Source organism: Penicillium bovifimosum (genome assembly GCF_028826915.1).
Source record: "Penicillium bovifimosum strain IBT 22155 chromosome Unknown utg000007l_segment0_segment0, whole genome shotgun sequence".
NCBI lineage: Eukaryota > Fungi > Ascomycota > Eurotiomycetes > Eurotiales > Aspergillaceae > Penicillium > Penicillium bovifimosum.
This window is the reverse complement of record NW_026622716.1, coordinates 1,115,350-1,131,719: the sequence shown is the minus strand read 5'-3', so window position 1 is coordinate 1,131,719 and position 16,370 is coordinate 1,115,350. Positions and strand designations below refer to the sequence as shown.

Genomic DNA, 16,370 nt, shown 5'->3' with positions numbered 1-16,370 from the left:
GGGACAGAAGAACAGACCGCCCACATAACCTCTCTTATCTGGCGAGGGACTGCAAGCACATATCATGTTCAGACACATACAATCAGGTGAGTGCTTGAGCCGAGCTTTGGGATCATCTGAGTGTATCGATTTCCAGTTGCGCTTTGTATGGTCCAAGCTGAGCTCCGCTTGACAGTTGTCACAGCGCGGAGCATGGAGGGGTGTTTGCTGCGATCTGCTTGCAGATCGTGCGGGATGAGATGTCCGCGGATTACCGGCTCCTCATAGTGAATTAATGTTCCTGGTTGGATGTCTGTAGTGGCGAAGACACCTAAGCCGTTGAACGAACCGTCGGCTTTGCGAATGGGTTGCACTTGGCATATGTTGTCGGAAACGGCGGCATCTGCACGAGTCATGAACATATTTGCGTTCAACGCATTGATGAACTCAGGTGCTTCGCGTTTTACGTCTGCTTTGTCGTAGGGATATCTATCAGCGCCGGAGATCCATCCTCGGCTCCACTCGTGCCCATACAGAGATGGATGACGCTCTGATGGGTTTGCTCTCCTGCGCTCAATCTCTTCGCGAACAACAGCGCTCGCTATCAAGCGTTTTCGAGGAATAGAGACATCGCGATACGGGATAGGTCTTTGAAGCTGGCTCTCCATATGTTCGGTGAAGTCATCCCAGCTATTGAGTGCTGCGAGGCTGAGACTGGTGATACTGTGAAGAGCGTTCTTTAGGGTTGGAATAAAATAATTGATACCATTGGCTTTCCTCATTAGCGTAATCTCGGGCCTGCGATCATTCGACGTCTTCTGCCCCGCCATCAAGTGCTGCTGAATGGCATCCCAGACCCTGGTGTAAAGTCCTGGGCGCTTGTTTCTTTTGCTTGCAATTGTCAACACTTCACAGAGAAGCTCGCCACGATAGGCATCTCCAATGGCGAGATCGAAGTAACCCAGCAGGTAATGGCAGTACCCACGGCTAGCCCAGTAGGTTGGATTGTACGGGCTCAATTTGATTGCCGCGGTGTACATATCGAGAGCAGACATATCTGTTTTCGTAGCGGGACGCATGACAGGCTTTGGTTCACGCGTAATGCCCCAGTGACTCAGGTCGCTTAGTTTCAATACACCGAATCGTTCATCGCATTCGTGTTCCCAGAGACGACGTTGTAGTTCCTCCTTCAGCCCGTCTGTGCGTAGACCCCTCAATTCCAGTTCCTCTTTCAGTCTATTGCTGGTCCAAAGAGTCGGATCTTTGACATTGAGGCCATGTATGAACACTTTCTGTTGCATTGCCTCTAGTCCCTTCACTCCGTTATAAACCTCATCCAGTCCCTCCGCTGCGAACCTGGCTCGTGCATCATCACGCGAGACCGGCAGAAACGGGCTAGTCATTAAGTGCTCATAAACATTGTTGGCCAACACGTGCATTTCAGCTCCGCCTTCATCCGACGCACGAGTGTAGGGCCGATCTTTGTGTGCCCTCCACGCGCGCCCGAGGGCGTCATCAGGCTGCTGCCAGAACCGACGTGCAAGAAAGGCGTCATCCTCAGTCAATGCTGGAGCTAGTGGCACAGTATCGAAAATATCTGGCCTCTTTGGGTAAGGATGTGGTTTGAGGATGTCGGCCCCGGGTGGTATGCGCCATAAGCTTCTCTGTATGCCCATCGTGATATCTGGCACAACTTCCAAGGCCAAAATATGGGCAGAAGAGTAACCTTGCAAAGCTTCAGGCTAGGTTTGGGGTAGTAGAGACTGTGAATGCAGACAGTCCCATGAATTTGCGATGAGAATATAAATGCGAGATCTTTCGCATACTTGCCCAAGGACCGGACTGGCTCAAAGTAATGGCAATACTCTTGGACAAAGAAGAGATGCAACATCGTCCTCGGTTATTTTTAGAGATGAACAGCTTCGAGGTTAGGGTTCAACAAAGGACTGGGAAGAGATGTTAGTTCGAGGCGACAAAGATAGCCCACCAATATCCTGGAATGAATGAAGAAATTGAGAGCCCGCAGTCTGAGCCCTGAAGGCTAGTGACTAGTCTAATGGTTCATGAAGTCGGCTTTTGCGAGTGGCTGTAGCCCTGTATACTCCATAATGTTGAAGTAGCACGGAACGGCCCGACAGGAACAAAAGGAGGACTGTCCATGCTGTCATCTAGAATCCTCTGTCCTGCGGGATTTATTACCCTTGATTGAATAAGTTGAACATTCGCTTCCTGCTCCAGTCTTAGTCAAATCTCTCTGTGGTGTAAAAGAACTAAAATGTTGTAGGAGTCGCACCAGCTCGGAGTTTCGGGGGTGAACCGTGCTGGCAGCTGACCGCGTGCTAAGGCGCGTGCCCCATCGATCTACGGGCTGACTTTTTATAAAGACTCAGGGGATTTTGAGATCCCCTTGCTCCTGTCTTTGTACTGTTTCACCTCTCACCATGTATGGACAGTCAAATCCTCCTTCATCACAGCCCGAATGGCGACTTCCTACGCGTCCTTCGCAGCCGTTGCAGTCGGGACCCCCACCACCTCCTCCACCGCGTCCCCCGCCTGCTCCATATTCGCCCGCTGGATCTTATTCACCAGCTACATATGGTCCGATCTCTCATCACCAAGTTCCAAGGCTATCGTCTCCAGCGGGTGCGGACAAAACCACCTGGGGAGTGCGCTACAATAGTCAGAGCCCCGGTCCTCCATTGCCGGTAAGTCGAATGTTGGTCCGACTATCAGGGGCAAATCACTAATACTTATGTAGCCTCGACCTTCAAGTACCGAGCAGTCATACACATATGGGCAGTCTTCAAACCCATCTATCGCACCGCCTGTCCAATATCAGGCGTCCCTAAACACTCAGCCGCCCCCGCCTCCACCTCCACCTGCATATACTCCGACACCACCAGTCGGTGTTCCACAACCGCCCCCAAAAATCCCCCAAGGATTTCAAAATGCACCAACGCCTCAAACGGATCAAAAAGGGCGAGCGCCTCTGCTCGCTCAGGGTGTAGGGCCAGCTGCCATGACGGGATCTTATGAAACTCGCCCGGCGCCTGTCATTAATACCAACGCAGCTTCTACTGGCGCGTCCGCTCTAGGCCCTGGATCACCGTCGGATTGGGAACATCTAGTTCCTACGCCCGGAGAATTCGATGATGCGGCTTGGTTCCCACCCCGCAAGTCGCCCCCTCTACATCAACAGGGGTTCCAACACCCTCCAGGGCCCCCAAGCGGTCCTCCTAATGTGCCGGCAGGACACATATATAATATGATCCTGCCACAAAGAACGGATACAAATGAATCGTATGCAAGTGCTATGTCTCGGCCGACACAGTCGGGACGAGATAACGCAGGCTCGCCCGTCAGTCCATGCACAACACCGCCTCCATTGGTTCGCTTGGACACCAGCAGCACCACCACGTCCATGGGAAGACATTCCGAAAGCATCGATAATGTAATAGAGGCGTGGGTTCGCCCATTATCCCCTGCCGGTAGACCAGTTCAACCCGAGCACGAGCGCCGCTCTAGTTCATTTCATCAAACTAGTCCAGTCGAGCGCTCACAGTCGGCGCAAGCCGGACCCTCGCTTGATGAGCAGTTGCATTCGAGCTCGACTAGCTCTGCACAAATGGTTGAAAGGTCCACAAGTGCGGCACCGACGAAGGACCTAGATCCCTTTGAGGACCTCGATCCTTGGTCTAAATCGTCATTACAGCGATATGTCGCTATGCTGCGTAAGGAAGCAGTGGCTGATTCGGATGAAGAGCGGTACAAAATCTTTACAGCATTCATGTCCAAAGAGACCAAACTTCGAGAGATTCTCTACAATATTGAGCATGAACCTCAGAGTACCTCGGTGACTACACGGACACCTGACTCCGCTCCTCAACCAGCACCGTCAGTCCCCAGCAAACCCGAACCACCTATTGAGTCCGGGCTGATACCCGTTGAAACGGAATATACGCCGTCGCTCTCCGGAGCAACAGGTGATGATGATGACGTTCGCAGCGAGTACAGCGCGGGCGGTCGGCCTCTTCTTGGTAAACAGGCGCGACAGGGGTCTCTGTTCTTGCCCAGCTCATCCACCCCAGTCTCGAGTCGTTTCTCAAGACCGTTGTCGATGGCCACGTCTACAGATTCGCAAAAGCAAGGCTTGGAACCTCTGGCTACGAACCCCCCGCGGCCCATATACACACCATTCCAGTACACAGAGGGTCCACAACGAGGCTCGGATAACCTCGTCTTTGCTCGCCCGGCTTATCAAGCATATTCTGACCTGCGACAGGCAGCTGTCAGTGGGCGAGTCACGTCGAATGCACCGCCCACATCTCGATTGCGGTCTAACACTGCACTTATTTCGCCGACCGAACAAGACGAAACTTTTCTTGGTCTAATTCGTCATAAAAGCGTCGCTTATACTAAACCAGCTGAGCGACAGTCTCCGCCACTTCCCCTGCTGCCTGAATCTCTTCGTCAAGGCCCACCTGTTGGCCTTGTCGAAGAGCTACGCACCATTGTTTGGACACCTTTGGATAAACAATCCGAAAGCTCCTGGCATATCACGACAAGGGAAGAGCTTGACAAATTCTCTGATGACTTCTCGTACATCCAACAGACTGTTGATCAGTGGGAAGAGACGGCGCAAGCCAGGCGACAAAAGTTGGAACAGGAGCGCCAGGCTCGTCAGGAAGAATCGGAGGCACACATTGACGATCTCTTCAATGAGAAGGTGATCGGGTATGCGGACATCAATACCTTAGAAGAAGAATTTCGGCAAACCGAGGCGCGAGTCCAACTGGAAGAAGAAAGGCATGAACTAGACGATTTCATCAAACATGTCGTCGGCCCCTTGGATGAACGTCTGAAAGATGAAATCTCAGCGCTTCGCCAATTACATGACTCTGCCCTTAATAAACTCGATCGCGACCAACAGGGCGAAGGTTCACCAAAGGAGCAATGCAGCCCTTCAGTGACCATGAGGATGGTCAATGGGATTCATCAAAAGCTTGAGACCCGGTTCCGGAAACGACTTGAGATAGCGCTTGACTGTGAGCGACGACGGAAGAAGGCCGAGCGTCGACCACTTGTGTTTATGGGGGACATGGCCGGTCTGCGGAAATTAGACGGAGAATTTGACCAAATGGAACGACGCAACATCCTAGAAGCATGCAAGGATCGTGATGATCGTGCCAACCGACTCATGGACTTCTTCGATGATGCGATCCTGCATGGGCTTGGTATAAACCAGACTCTTTTAGATGAGGTTGCGGCCAAGGTAGCGAGACTCGATGCATCTACTCTTCGTGCCCCCGGTTTACCGGATTCTGAGATAGAGCAGATTCTCAAGTCTGCGGCGACATTTGCGGCGTCGCTCAAAGCAGATTCAGAGGCCATTATCCGCAGCTCTGAGGATGCGGAAGTGGCCCTCAACGACGCCGACTACGAGGTCTCTGTCGCCGAAGCGCGATATGCCAATGCAGACCCAGATGTCCTCCATCGGTTGGCGGATGAGAAGAAAAAGGAAGATGACAAGATCCGCGCCGATATGGACTTAAAGTTGCAGAGCATTCAGAAGGGGCCGGTGCATATTGAGACCACAATCGAGCGCCTGCTCCTTGCCTTGCGCAACGAGCCCCGAGGCGCAACCCCGGTCTTTCCTGCTCAGGCGCCCCTCCCGAAGAGTCCCCTCAACGAGGTGCCTCTTCCTCCGAGTCTCCGCCCTGCAACAGTCGCTCCTGTCTCGTCTCCTAGTCCAGAACCCGTGAGCCAAAGCACGGACGAAGATCTGGAACACAAACAGAGGCTTCGGAGAGCTTTAGATGAAGCCAAGAAGCGGAACGCCTCCAGATAACGCTCTTGGCACTCTCTTCCGATATCTTGGGTTGAGAGTAGGAATTTGAACATATTCATGACGCGACGAATTTCCTTCATGCTGATATACCCTGTAACCCTTGACGAGTTCTCTTTTTCTTTTCTATTTTCGTTGTCAATTTCCACAGTCGATACCCACAGTATGCAATGTACCAGTTGAACCAAGGCTAAGGCCAAATGACTTGATTATTGTGCTTCGCACACGTAGTTGACCTGGAATTCACCAATCCTTACCCACTTGTAGATCGTAGTGCTGTCTGAGTCCTCCTTGACTTGGTGAAGGGCTAGATCGACCTAAACGAGATTGATGTGGACACCGAAGTATGCCTAGTTCGGGACAATCGCATAGCATGAGACGGATACTTTTTCCCCGTTGCTGCACGAACTTTTTTTGACTGAGCATTCCGCGCCTTTCCTGTGTTTCCTTACAAGCATGAAGCATCACAATGTCCTGGGTTTACTGCCTCCCGATCTGGTCTTGGTACTCTGATAGTTGATTTCTTGCTCTATTTTTTCCTACTCTTTAACTCTTTAAGAGCCTTCGTCGTTCGACCCCGATGCACTTCGAAAGCAACAAACCAATTGCCCTCTCCTACGCGCCATTGTGGCTGCGTCATGGACAGGGGCCCAAATCAGTCAGTGATCCAACGTGCAGGACAACACAAGGAGTGCACGGACGAAATCTACGAACCATCAAGCACCACGCTCGGAATTACCTCCTACGCCTCTTTCGAAAAGGATCGCAGATCAAGGCACAATTTTTAGGCGCTTAGGGATGGTGATTGGCAAGCGATAGCCAAGCCCCAGGGCTAGACGCCAAAGCTGCCGATCGCCAGTGTTGCGCAGTCAAAAGTGGCTGCCGCAGCTCAACGGGCCTGTCTCCAGCTGTCTCCGTTGCTTGGGCCACACCAACTTGCAGGGATAAGGCATTACATCGAGACCCAATACCCAATTTCACGGGTCCCGCTGCGCTGCACAGCTTCTTGCGTGCTATGCTCGGATTCGCCGCGCCGTCGCACTATACAATGGGTATCGAGTAACTTGCGGCCGAATGAACGACACATAGCCTCCTGCGCAGGAGATTTGGGCTACTCGACATATCGTCTTTTGAATCGTACCTGTTTCGGTTAACTTCCGGTGATCCACTTCCTTTTGAGCCATATGCAAGGCAGACCCGGGATATCACCAACTTATCGTGCGATGGGCTTGGAATTACCTATCGAATCGGAAAAGGAAAGACTGCGGCGGCGCCGGTCTGCCTCCCCTCGGCTGCGCTCGCCGTCCCTGGAGATCGGAGTATTGGCTTCTTGCCACTTCCGCCAAGCAGCTAGTCCTCATCTTGGTTTGTAATGACTGTCGCTGTCATTTTTGTTGATGCACAGGGATTTCACTGCGCTTTTTCGCTTTTCCTCTTCTGAGGCATGGTTGTCGCGTGGACAAAAGAAAGCCACAACAAAGAGCCTCGGGCCCCCGGGCTATCCGAGTGGGTGGCATCTTCGCAGTTCTCCGCCACAGAAATCGCCAGTGTGCAATCGTGACCAACGAGGAACGCGCCCATATTGGCGGGTCTAACGGATGCTGCATTGGGACTTCCAGAATTCTTTCAATTTCCTTTCGGTTGCTCGGGCGGCGATCGCAACTTCGAAGTGCTTCTACTTGGTTGGTAAGTGCCTACAGCTTCAACGATATTACTGTACAAGGGTAGTATTTCTCCGTCCCTCGTTGTGTCCTTGCTTTTTGCGGTGTGATACCTGCCACTGAGGGGTCGATTTCGATATTGCCAACAGCGTCTACTATGCAAATACGAGATGCAAGCTTTGCATTGGCCAACTGTAGAACAGCCTTCTCGCAACTCTCTGTGATCAGCATACAACATGCCGATATTAACTTTTGATTCGAAGTTACATTCCCTGGCAATTGCATGCATTGCTTGTGGGGAAGACTGACTGCGCAACGTCTTTACATGACATGGCTCTGTGTCCGGAGACCGCCATAGCCATGCCCAAATCTACCAAGAATGTGCTCCGGTGCCAGCCACCAACCCCGGATATGTCCATAAGAACCTCCGTTAGTGGACGTCTGTGCGCTGCGCGATGATGCTGATCAACGACAGGGTACTAATGCTAGGCATGATTAGACGGTGCGGCTTTGTTAAGACATCATCCCTTCGTTCTCTCCTGCGCGGCACATCTCATTGAGCCTCTTAAGCTTTTCCCCCTCTTCGCCACCTGATCACTTACTTGCCTTTCTCGCTAAGCGCCGTTGGGAAAAAAAAAATCTTGCAAATCTCAAGATTGATTCCTCCCCTGGAAGATCCAAGATACAATTAATTTGCGCAGGTGAATTGGACTGCGAAAGCATGAAAATCATTGTGCCTCTCACAATGGCCCCTCCTTATTTAAAGCGGGCGCCAGGGAAGCCCGTTCCATGGTTCAGAGTACCCGCTTCCGTCCATGGGTCGGAAGAACTCTGTGAGTCTACGAAAGTCCACCCAGTGGGAAAATACATCAGTTCTTCGCTCTCTGTAGCCCCTCTTTGATTTCCTCGTCTACCGCCTCCCTTTTCTTTCGTCATGTCCGCTCCAACACGACAATTTAACAGGTTGTCCATTGGTCGGAATATGTCAGAAACGACCCTGCCTGCCAGAGTGGCCCGCGCGGGTCGGCCGGACCCTTCCGACGACGACAGTGATCATGGAGAAGACGACAGTTCATCGGAGGAAGGCTCCAATGGTGGAGACGAGGCAGACAAAGAGGACGAAAGCAGCGATGAAGAGGAATCCGAATCGACTAGTGCTTCTGTCCTCGCAGCGTCAGGCATTGCGTATGACTTAAGCCAACTAGATTCCGAGTTGGAAGCCAGTGCCATTGTGGGTTTGAATGGCGGTTTTGATGTTGTCAACTGTGGTTCTACTGCCGCAGGGTATGACTTCCAGCTATTGGATCGACCGCATGTGCACATTGGCCCAGACTCGACCACTTGCAGCTGTTACGCCTTCAAGAATCGACCGGACGGGGCGTGCCAGCATATCTTCGTAAGTGTTTCCTGTTGGGGGAGGACTAGAAGATCATAGAGCTCAAAACGTCCATACTAACCTCGCGTCCCTTAACAGTGGCTTCTCGACCAACTGCACGGCTGCTACCTCTCTGCGCCTCAGTCGATCGAGGTAGCGCTGACTCCAGATGGACGCCCAGACCGCCTCCCGCGCATTGAGTCCCTCTTAAAGGGTGACTTAGGGTCGGTTGCAACGCGGCTCGAGTGGCAGTACCTACGAGACGAGGACTCGACAGGCAAGGGGATGACGCGGACAGAAAAAGTCCGGGACATCTTCTCTGCGTTCAGCAGCCGCACTCTTCCAGAAGACACCCGACGGGACTTGACAGAGACGATCGAGCAAGCACGCACAGCAGAGCAATGCGTGGTGCAGGGAGATTTCGAGGCGACCATGTTCCGTCTGGCAGTTCATGATGACGGGGTATTCAACAGCCTCTGCAAAGCAATGCCTGCAGGCGCATGTGCGGCTATCTACTTTGACAAGATACAGGAACAGACGCGCCGACTACTCAACGACTTCGACCGATACTGTGTGACTGGCGAATTACCTGCAGAACCCGTGAGCCCCGGCTTGGGTGTAGAGGTCAGCGATGTCGTGACACAGCTTCAACGGGCGGTGTCTCAGATTACAACCAACATTGCAGCCCGTGCCCCGCATGGCTCTGAAGGTGCTGCCGAGGCTCTCGTGTCGCTCTTAGAGTCGGTCGTGGCTCGCAATAATGATCCTCTCGAGGGTAATCCTCTAGGCCGCGAGAGCTTCCACGGTGAAGACGAGGACCAGCGCAATCTGTATCATTTGCTCATCGGGTCGGTCGAAACAGACTCCGAAACAGACGCGCGGCACTTTGTACTACACGCGCTTGAGGCTCTACCGCCTGCGGACCTCCACCAATGTGCCAACCGGCTGCGCGACATTCTCCGCAAGATCGAAGTCAACCGTGCTCCGAAGCCATACCTTATTCATCTGGGCAACATTATCCGTATCGCTGAATCTTCTGGCTCCGGTGCAACAGGATCGGGGCAGAAGCGACCAGCGACTGGAAATGGGAATTCGGGAGGATACTCGAAACGAACCCGATGAACTATTTCCATTCTGTCTTTCTTTATGCATACACTTTGTTATTTTGTTCTGGGAGGCTATCGTGTTCATTCCTTGCAATACCCCTCCTGCATCTTGTCTTTGCGTTTTTCATCGGTGGTGAATCGTCCAGCTCTTTTTGTGCGTATATCAGCCATGTCATTCATTTCCTTTTGATGTCTACATATCATCAGAACTGTCGGTACATTTTGCTACGGTCATGTACATACGCAGCACTGTTACGTGCTACATCATACAACATACGCAGCCCCTCGGGACCGAGCCTACAAATCCACTGTGGACATCAATTGCCGTGACCACCTAGTCGGAACTAGAAATTCCATTAGTGTCGTCATCCGATACCCAGTACTACGGCCTTGGGACCGCGCGTCCACGGTTGGCAGGGATAAATAGCCCCGATATGCAAAACTGAACCATGGATCAACTTCCGGTAAAAAGTGGGTCATCCAGATTTTGGGATTGTTCACTTTCCTTGGACGCAAAAGCACTCACGAATTAGCTCGAAGAAATTCCACCCCCGAGATCTTTCGAGCTCCAGCTCGGAATTCCCCCATGGAACGGGGTCGGCACTGATTCCGCACATCCAACCTTGGAACCTTTGAAATCCGTCTCACATCTGATAATAATCTATCTGTAGCTTAGAAGACCCCTAATCATAATAAAACCTGCCGGAGAAATCGGACACATTTGATCTCAACGTGCCGCTCCAAGTTCTAACACACGTCCAGTGCACAAGTTAAGTTCAATGATCCTTTGAAACGACTCACCAATTACCATTCTTGTCTCCGGATTTACAGCCATAGTCATTAGTAATTACCTACACGATTTCGGATTTACCTAACTAGTGCGCTCTGGTTTCAGGCTAGCTACTACTAGTTAGCACGTGAAGAAAAATAAAAGTGGTCCGCCACGTTTTCGACAGGAATGTCTTATTTCTTCGTCCCCACGAGGATATCCATTCAAATATTAATGACGTACGAATGGGATTCGGCACCGGGTCCGAGCCGAGTTTAGGCCGCGCCAAAGAGATCGAATGCTTGTGCTTTGTTTGTCTGGGCCGTGCATAACGACTTTGTGCTCCTGGTGTTTTCTCTTATTTTTTTGGCTTTTTAGGCTAATGTGCTTAGGGCTGTGTGAGTACCCACCTGCTGCAGGGGTGATATCTTAAATTTGTACAATGGATTTGTTATTGTATGTGAATGGGACTAGTGTAGGGCTTGATGGTCTGTGCGGGTAGAAGTTGTGGCTGATGGTTAGAGGGAATGATATGGATGGAACGTGCTTCGGTTCTATGGATAATGATGTGGAATTGTGGATAAGACACTGCTGGTGACCTTGGTGTTGGTGTCGGGCTGCTAGAGGCATGTAGAAGGATCGTACACCTACGATGGATGGACCATTTTTGAATTCAACATGTTTCGTTGCCAAACTATGCGAGTGTTCTAATTCTATCTCTGGGAATAGAGAGCTTGGTTGTGACACTCAGGCTCAGTCAAGAGTCAATGACAGATGGCATCCAAAGTGATCTTGTTGCTTCAAAATGAGAAGAACTACCAACCACCGTACATTATTCATCCTGAGTCGATAGAAGTTGAGCTTAATGAGCTAAGTACGAGGAAATATCGTTTCGCTTCCCATCTTTACCAGGGTTTGAGTGACTTGACCATTGGAACGTACCTCGATCTTATAGATGAGCTCCGTTACCTATTTCGTCGACGGCCTCCGCCTATGTAGGTATTGGCGCATGATGATTCCTTTGCCCTGTGACCACACAGATGAGCTCCGTTGCCTATTTCGTCCACGGCTTAGATAGGCATCGGAGGTGTATTGACGCATATTATTCCTTTGCCCTGTGAATCACTCCTTTTACCACTTACAACCTCTTCACTAAATACCTACCCATCACCAACAATAACATTTCTACTATTTCTAAATACAAAATGACTCTACATCGCCAGCAACCTATCAGGCTCGAAACCCTCACCCCCTACACAGATTGGACTCTATGGATGCATGATCTCGAGTTCCACGCCCGGCTCGAAGGAGTCTGGAACTACTGCAACCCCGATGCCCCAGACGACGAAACCTCGGAACTCCAAGAACCGGAGACGCCACACATCTCCACAGTGAGGCCCGGCGCCACCTCTATCGTTGATCTAGGACAATCAGACTTCGCGGAACTGTCCTCTGTGGTAAACCAATACTGGCGTCAGGTGTCCGCCTACGACAATATCCAAGACGGTCTACGTACCGTCTTCGAGCTCATCAAATCCCACGTCGACGAACACCACTCAAATCTCATCAAGTACGCCGAAACCCCGCGGGAACAACTCACAATCCTTTCTCTCGAATTCAAAAAGCACCACCTGGCGCAAATGCAGCCAGAGTGGGAGCGTATCCAACACCTGGCTCGAAGCCCCCAAGTACAAGAACTCTTCGAGCGCTGGAAGGACCTTTTCGCCAACTGCGTTGAATACATTGACCAAGACGTCCGGAAGGAAGATGCCTTCTGGGATTGTCTCGAGCCCGCGACGGGCGCGTCGTCGAGCTCGGCGCTGCATTCACAATACTGGATTGCGAGCCAGAATTGGGTTCGGGATTTGGAGTATATGGACCGTGTTGTTAGGGCTGCTCAGCTTCGTTAGCAGGCTAGAAGGAATTGGGGTCACATCGTCTCTCGGTTTTCAGTTGACGGTTCTGGGGCTTCGGGAGACACTGAGTTAGCGACTCCGACTAAGTGTGCCACTCCAAGCTCTTACCATGTGGAAGAAGAGTGTACCCTGCCTCCTGTATCTTCTTTTGACTTTTTGAACGGTCAATGTGGTACTGTGCGTGGTCTTTCGGTGCTTAATTCGGAGTACCACGGTGGTGAGGCTAGCTCTTCAACGTGTGTGGAGGATGGCTTCGGAGGGGACGATGAGTGTGTCCGAGAAATGATGCAGGGTTCTGGTGTGGAAGGGATGTTTGATCTTATATGATGTTGTTTCTATTATGCGTCTGGGAAATACCTATTTGCTGCTATGTCTGCGAGGGCGTTTGTTTACTGGATGGGCTATTTGACGTCTACTTGTGCTTGAAACTACTGAACTTCGATGTATAGTACTGCGAATGAATTTACTTTTCAATCTTCATGTGATCTTGGCTCTAGATGAACGAGAGGTCTGTATGCTTTGCGTTCAAGTAATTCTCGTAATATCGTGGACATAGGTAGCTCAAGGCGTCCCGAGGTGTCCTCAGACTGTCTTCTCATACTACACATGGGTTTTAAAGGCTGTCCCGAAGGTGCCGTCTGTAGTAATTGGCTTCCGGGGTGAGGTGCAAGATGAACGGTCAAGATGAACCAAGATGAACCAAGATGAACCAAGATGAACCAAGATGAACCAAGCGACCATTCATCTCGACCGTCCATCTCGACCGTCCATCTCGACCGTCCATCTCGACCGTCCATCTCGACCGTCCATCTCGACCGTGCATCCTCGTTCATCTTCGTTCATCCTCGTTCATCTTCGTTCATCCTCGTTCATCCTCGTTCATCTTCGTTCATCCTCGTTCATCTTCGTTCATCTTCGTTCATCCTCGTTCATCTTCGTTCATCCTCGTTCATCTTCGTTCATCCTCGTTCATCTTCGTTCATCCTCGTTCATCTTCGTTCATCCTCGTTCATCCTCGTTCATCTTCGTTCATCCTCGTTCATCTTCGACCGTTCATCCTCGTTCATCTTCGTTCATCCTCGTTCATCTTGGTTCATCTTGGTTCATCTTGGTTCATCTTGGTTCATCTTGGTTCATCTTGGTTCATCTTGGTTCATCTTCGTTCATCTTCGATCATCTTCGTTCATTTTCGTTCATCTTCGTTCACCTTCGTTCATCTTGACCGTTCATCTTGACCATCTTTAGACCGTCCAGCCTTACCATTCATCCTGGTCATCTTTTGATCGTTACCGGTCGTTCAGATAAGTTCAGATCACTGCACTTGACTCTCGTCCATTTCAGTCCTGACCACCTCGCAATGTCTTCTTTCGATTTTGAATCTTTGACGGGACCCTCTGGGGTGGGTCAGCAGGACAGGTTCTGTGTCGTTACTGACCAATGGCAGCCTGTCATTGACAGCCGAGCCGGATAATGATACGGTATCGCACTGCCGTATTTCCGTCCGCTCATAATGCACATTTGGTCCAAAGTATCCATCAAGGCCGGCTGGCCCAATGGCAAGGCGCTTGACTACGAATCAAGAGATTGCAGGTTCGATCCCTGCGTCGGTCAATTTTTTTGTGTTTTTTTCTACATTCACATCATCAAGTCAACTTATGTCTTTTTTCGCTCCCATCTATTTCTATTCTCAATTTTCTGTCTCATCAGGCAGAATAAACAGTTATTGGTACATTCAGGGGGCGGATACGCTCAATTGGTGCAGAAAGCCACGGGCAGATTCGCATTCTCATCCATGCCCGGGGGATATATCCCCCTATCCGTTGAGTGTGCATACATTCGTCCTACAGCGGGCAGACCACAAGCAATTTCCCAAATTTCCAATTCAATTTGATAAACCGGGCTGGATGAAATCATGAAAATATAGGTACCTAATCGCACAAGATGCCACACTACGAAAGATCAAGTACAACCCGACCCTGCAACTTCCCCTCCTCCATCTCCTTAAACACCTCGGTCAACGCATCCATCTTCTCCGTCCTAAAGTGCGCCTTAATAATGCCCCTAGCAGCAAACTCCATCGTCTCAATCGCCTCCGTCCGATTTCCCACCGCAGAACCCGTAATATTCAATTGCTTACTGATCATCGCAGACGGGAACGCCGACGCAATAGCCTGCGGCTCATGTTCCGGAACGCCCACACAAACCAGCGTGCCATTAAACCGCAGCAACGGCACAGCCTGCGCATAAGCCCCATTCGCAGCCGTGCAGACAAGCACCGCATGCGCACCCAGTCCATCCGTCAGATCTTGCACGTGCTTCGTCAACGCGGCGCCTTTATCGTCCTTCGGGAAGGCTGTGATATCAACGAAATGTTCCGCGCCTGACTCTTTGGCGATTCCCTCTTTGCTGCCGTGGTCGATGCCGATTACGCGCAACCCCATGCCGCGGGATGCTAGCTGCACGGCGAGATGGCCGAGGCCGCCGCCGGCACCGGAAATGACGACCCATTGACCGGGGCGGGCGTTGCTGCGCTTTAGTGCGGAGTAGACGGTTACGCCGGCGCAGAGGAGGGTGCTGCTGCGGCGGAGTCGAGGTCATCAGGGATGGGGGTTACGTAGTTTGCCGGGCCGAGGGCGTATTGTTGGAATGTGCCTGGAGTGTAGTAGCCGGAGACTTTGGAGTTGAAGCAGACACCGTCGGAGCCGGCCTGGCAGGGTACTGTAGGGTTTGGTTAGTTATTTTTTTTTTTCTTTATGAGGGTTTGGTTGGGATTGGGATGGAAGGAGGGTAACGTACGGCAATTCCCGCATGCGCTGGAGACCCATTTGATGCCGACGCGGTCGCCGACCTTTAGGGTTGAGGACTCGGTGCCGGGGCCGAGCTTCACTACTTTACCGACGCCTTCGTGGCCGCCGACTTGGCCCGGCTGCGTTGGGTAGGGGAGCATGCTCCACTGGTAGGGGATTAGCCGCCTGAAATATGGGAAAATGGGAGACTGTAGGTATGTCGTACTGTGTTGGTCATGATACCGAGATCAGAGTGACACACGCCGGAGTGTGTTCTATCATTGTCAGTACTATCGCCACGAGGGAAGTTGACTTAGAACGTACAGGTTAATCAAAACCTCGCCGGCACTAGGCTCTGGCACATCGATATCCACGATTTTGGTCGAAATAGTCCCAGGCTGGTCGTAGATGACGGCCTTTTGCGTCTTTGGGATCTCGGAGATAGTCATTGTGAGTGATGTACTGATGGAATGTGTTTAGCTTGGATGTTGAGGATTGGAGTCAGTCAGAAGAAGGAATGAGCATTGGTAGAGAGATATTCGCGGGGTTTAAGACTAGATATCCAAACGATCCCTGATTCCAGCCCTTCCCCGCTCATGCCAAGTTAAAGAGGAGTCAAAAGCGGAGAAATGTGTTGGATGTGGAGAGAACGACGGAGTCTGGAGACGATCCGCGGGGTGGGAGGCTTTGGTATTGACGGATCATTGGTGTAACCTTGGATACAACCTTGCTCATACTCGGATAGGAGATGTGCATGCCTCGGATATTGGTTATTTATTCACTGCGCAGGGTATTTATGTTGCTCGTTGTGCTTAGCCACGAGTATAAGTCGACGATGACGAGAGGGGGGAGGTGGAGTCGCGGGATGACCTCGGCTGGATTTGCATGAGACCTGCAATGCAATGCATGCTGATCTACGCTGATATTTGTATG

The 16,370-nt window shown here is 51.3% G+C and overlaps 5 protein-coding genes across 5 annotated transcripts; 3 read left to right on the top strand and 2 right to left on the bottom strand.

Annotated features, from left to right (window-relative positions):
* Positions 1–68: 68 nt before the first annotated feature.
* N7515_009341 (uncharacterized protein) lies at positions 69–1,655 on the bottom strand (the record flags this gene model as incomplete). Its single annotated transcript, XM_056670085.1, has 1 exon — positions 69–1,655. The coding sequence occupies one exon, from the start codon at positions 1,653–1,655 to the stop codon at positions 69–71; it is 1,587 nt and encodes a 528-aa protein (XP_056517884.1).
* A 765-nt stretch (positions 1,656–2,420) lies between these two features.
* Positions 2,421–5,827, top strand: N7515_009340 (uncharacterized protein; the record flags this gene model as incomplete). Its single annotated transcript, XM_056670084.1, has 2 exons — positions 2,421–2,684; positions 2,738–5,827. 2 exons carry the CDS (start codon positions 2,421–2,423, stop codon positions 5,825–5,827), a joined length of 3,354 nt encoding a protein of 1,117 aa, XP_056517883.1.
* A 2,592-nt stretch (positions 5,828–8,419) lies between these two features.
* Positions 8,420–9,982, top strand: N7515_009339 (uncharacterized protein; the record flags this gene model as incomplete). The annotated part of the gene is made up of 2 exons (XM_056670083.1): positions 8,420–8,881; positions 8,960–9,982. 2 exons carry the CDS (start codon positions 8,420–8,422, stop codon positions 9,980–9,982), a joined length of 1,485 nt encoding a protein of 494 aa, XP_056517882.1.
* A 1,958-nt stretch (positions 9,983–11,940) lies between these two features.
* Positions 11,941–12,645, top strand: N7515_009338 (uncharacterized protein; the record flags this gene model as incomplete). The annotated part of the gene is made up of 1 exon (XM_056670082.1): positions 11,941–12,645. One exon carries the CDS (start codon positions 11,941–11,943, stop codon positions 12,643–12,645), a length of 705 nt encoding a protein of 234 aa, XP_056517881.1.
* A 1,955-nt stretch (positions 12,646–14,600) lies between these two features.
* On the bottom strand, positions 14,601–15,886 carry N7515_009337 (zinc-dependent alcohol dehydrogenase; the record flags this gene model as incomplete). The annotated part of the gene is made up of 5 exons (XM_056670081.1): positions 14,601–15,182; positions 15,266–15,369; positions 15,448–15,604; positions 15,664–15,712; positions 15,762–15,886. The coding sequence occupies 5 exons, from the start codon at positions 15,884–15,886 to the stop codon at positions 14,601–14,603; spliced, it is 1,017 nt and encodes a 338-aa protein (XP_056517880.1).
* Between the last annotated feature and the right edge of the window lie 484 nt (positions 15,887–16,370).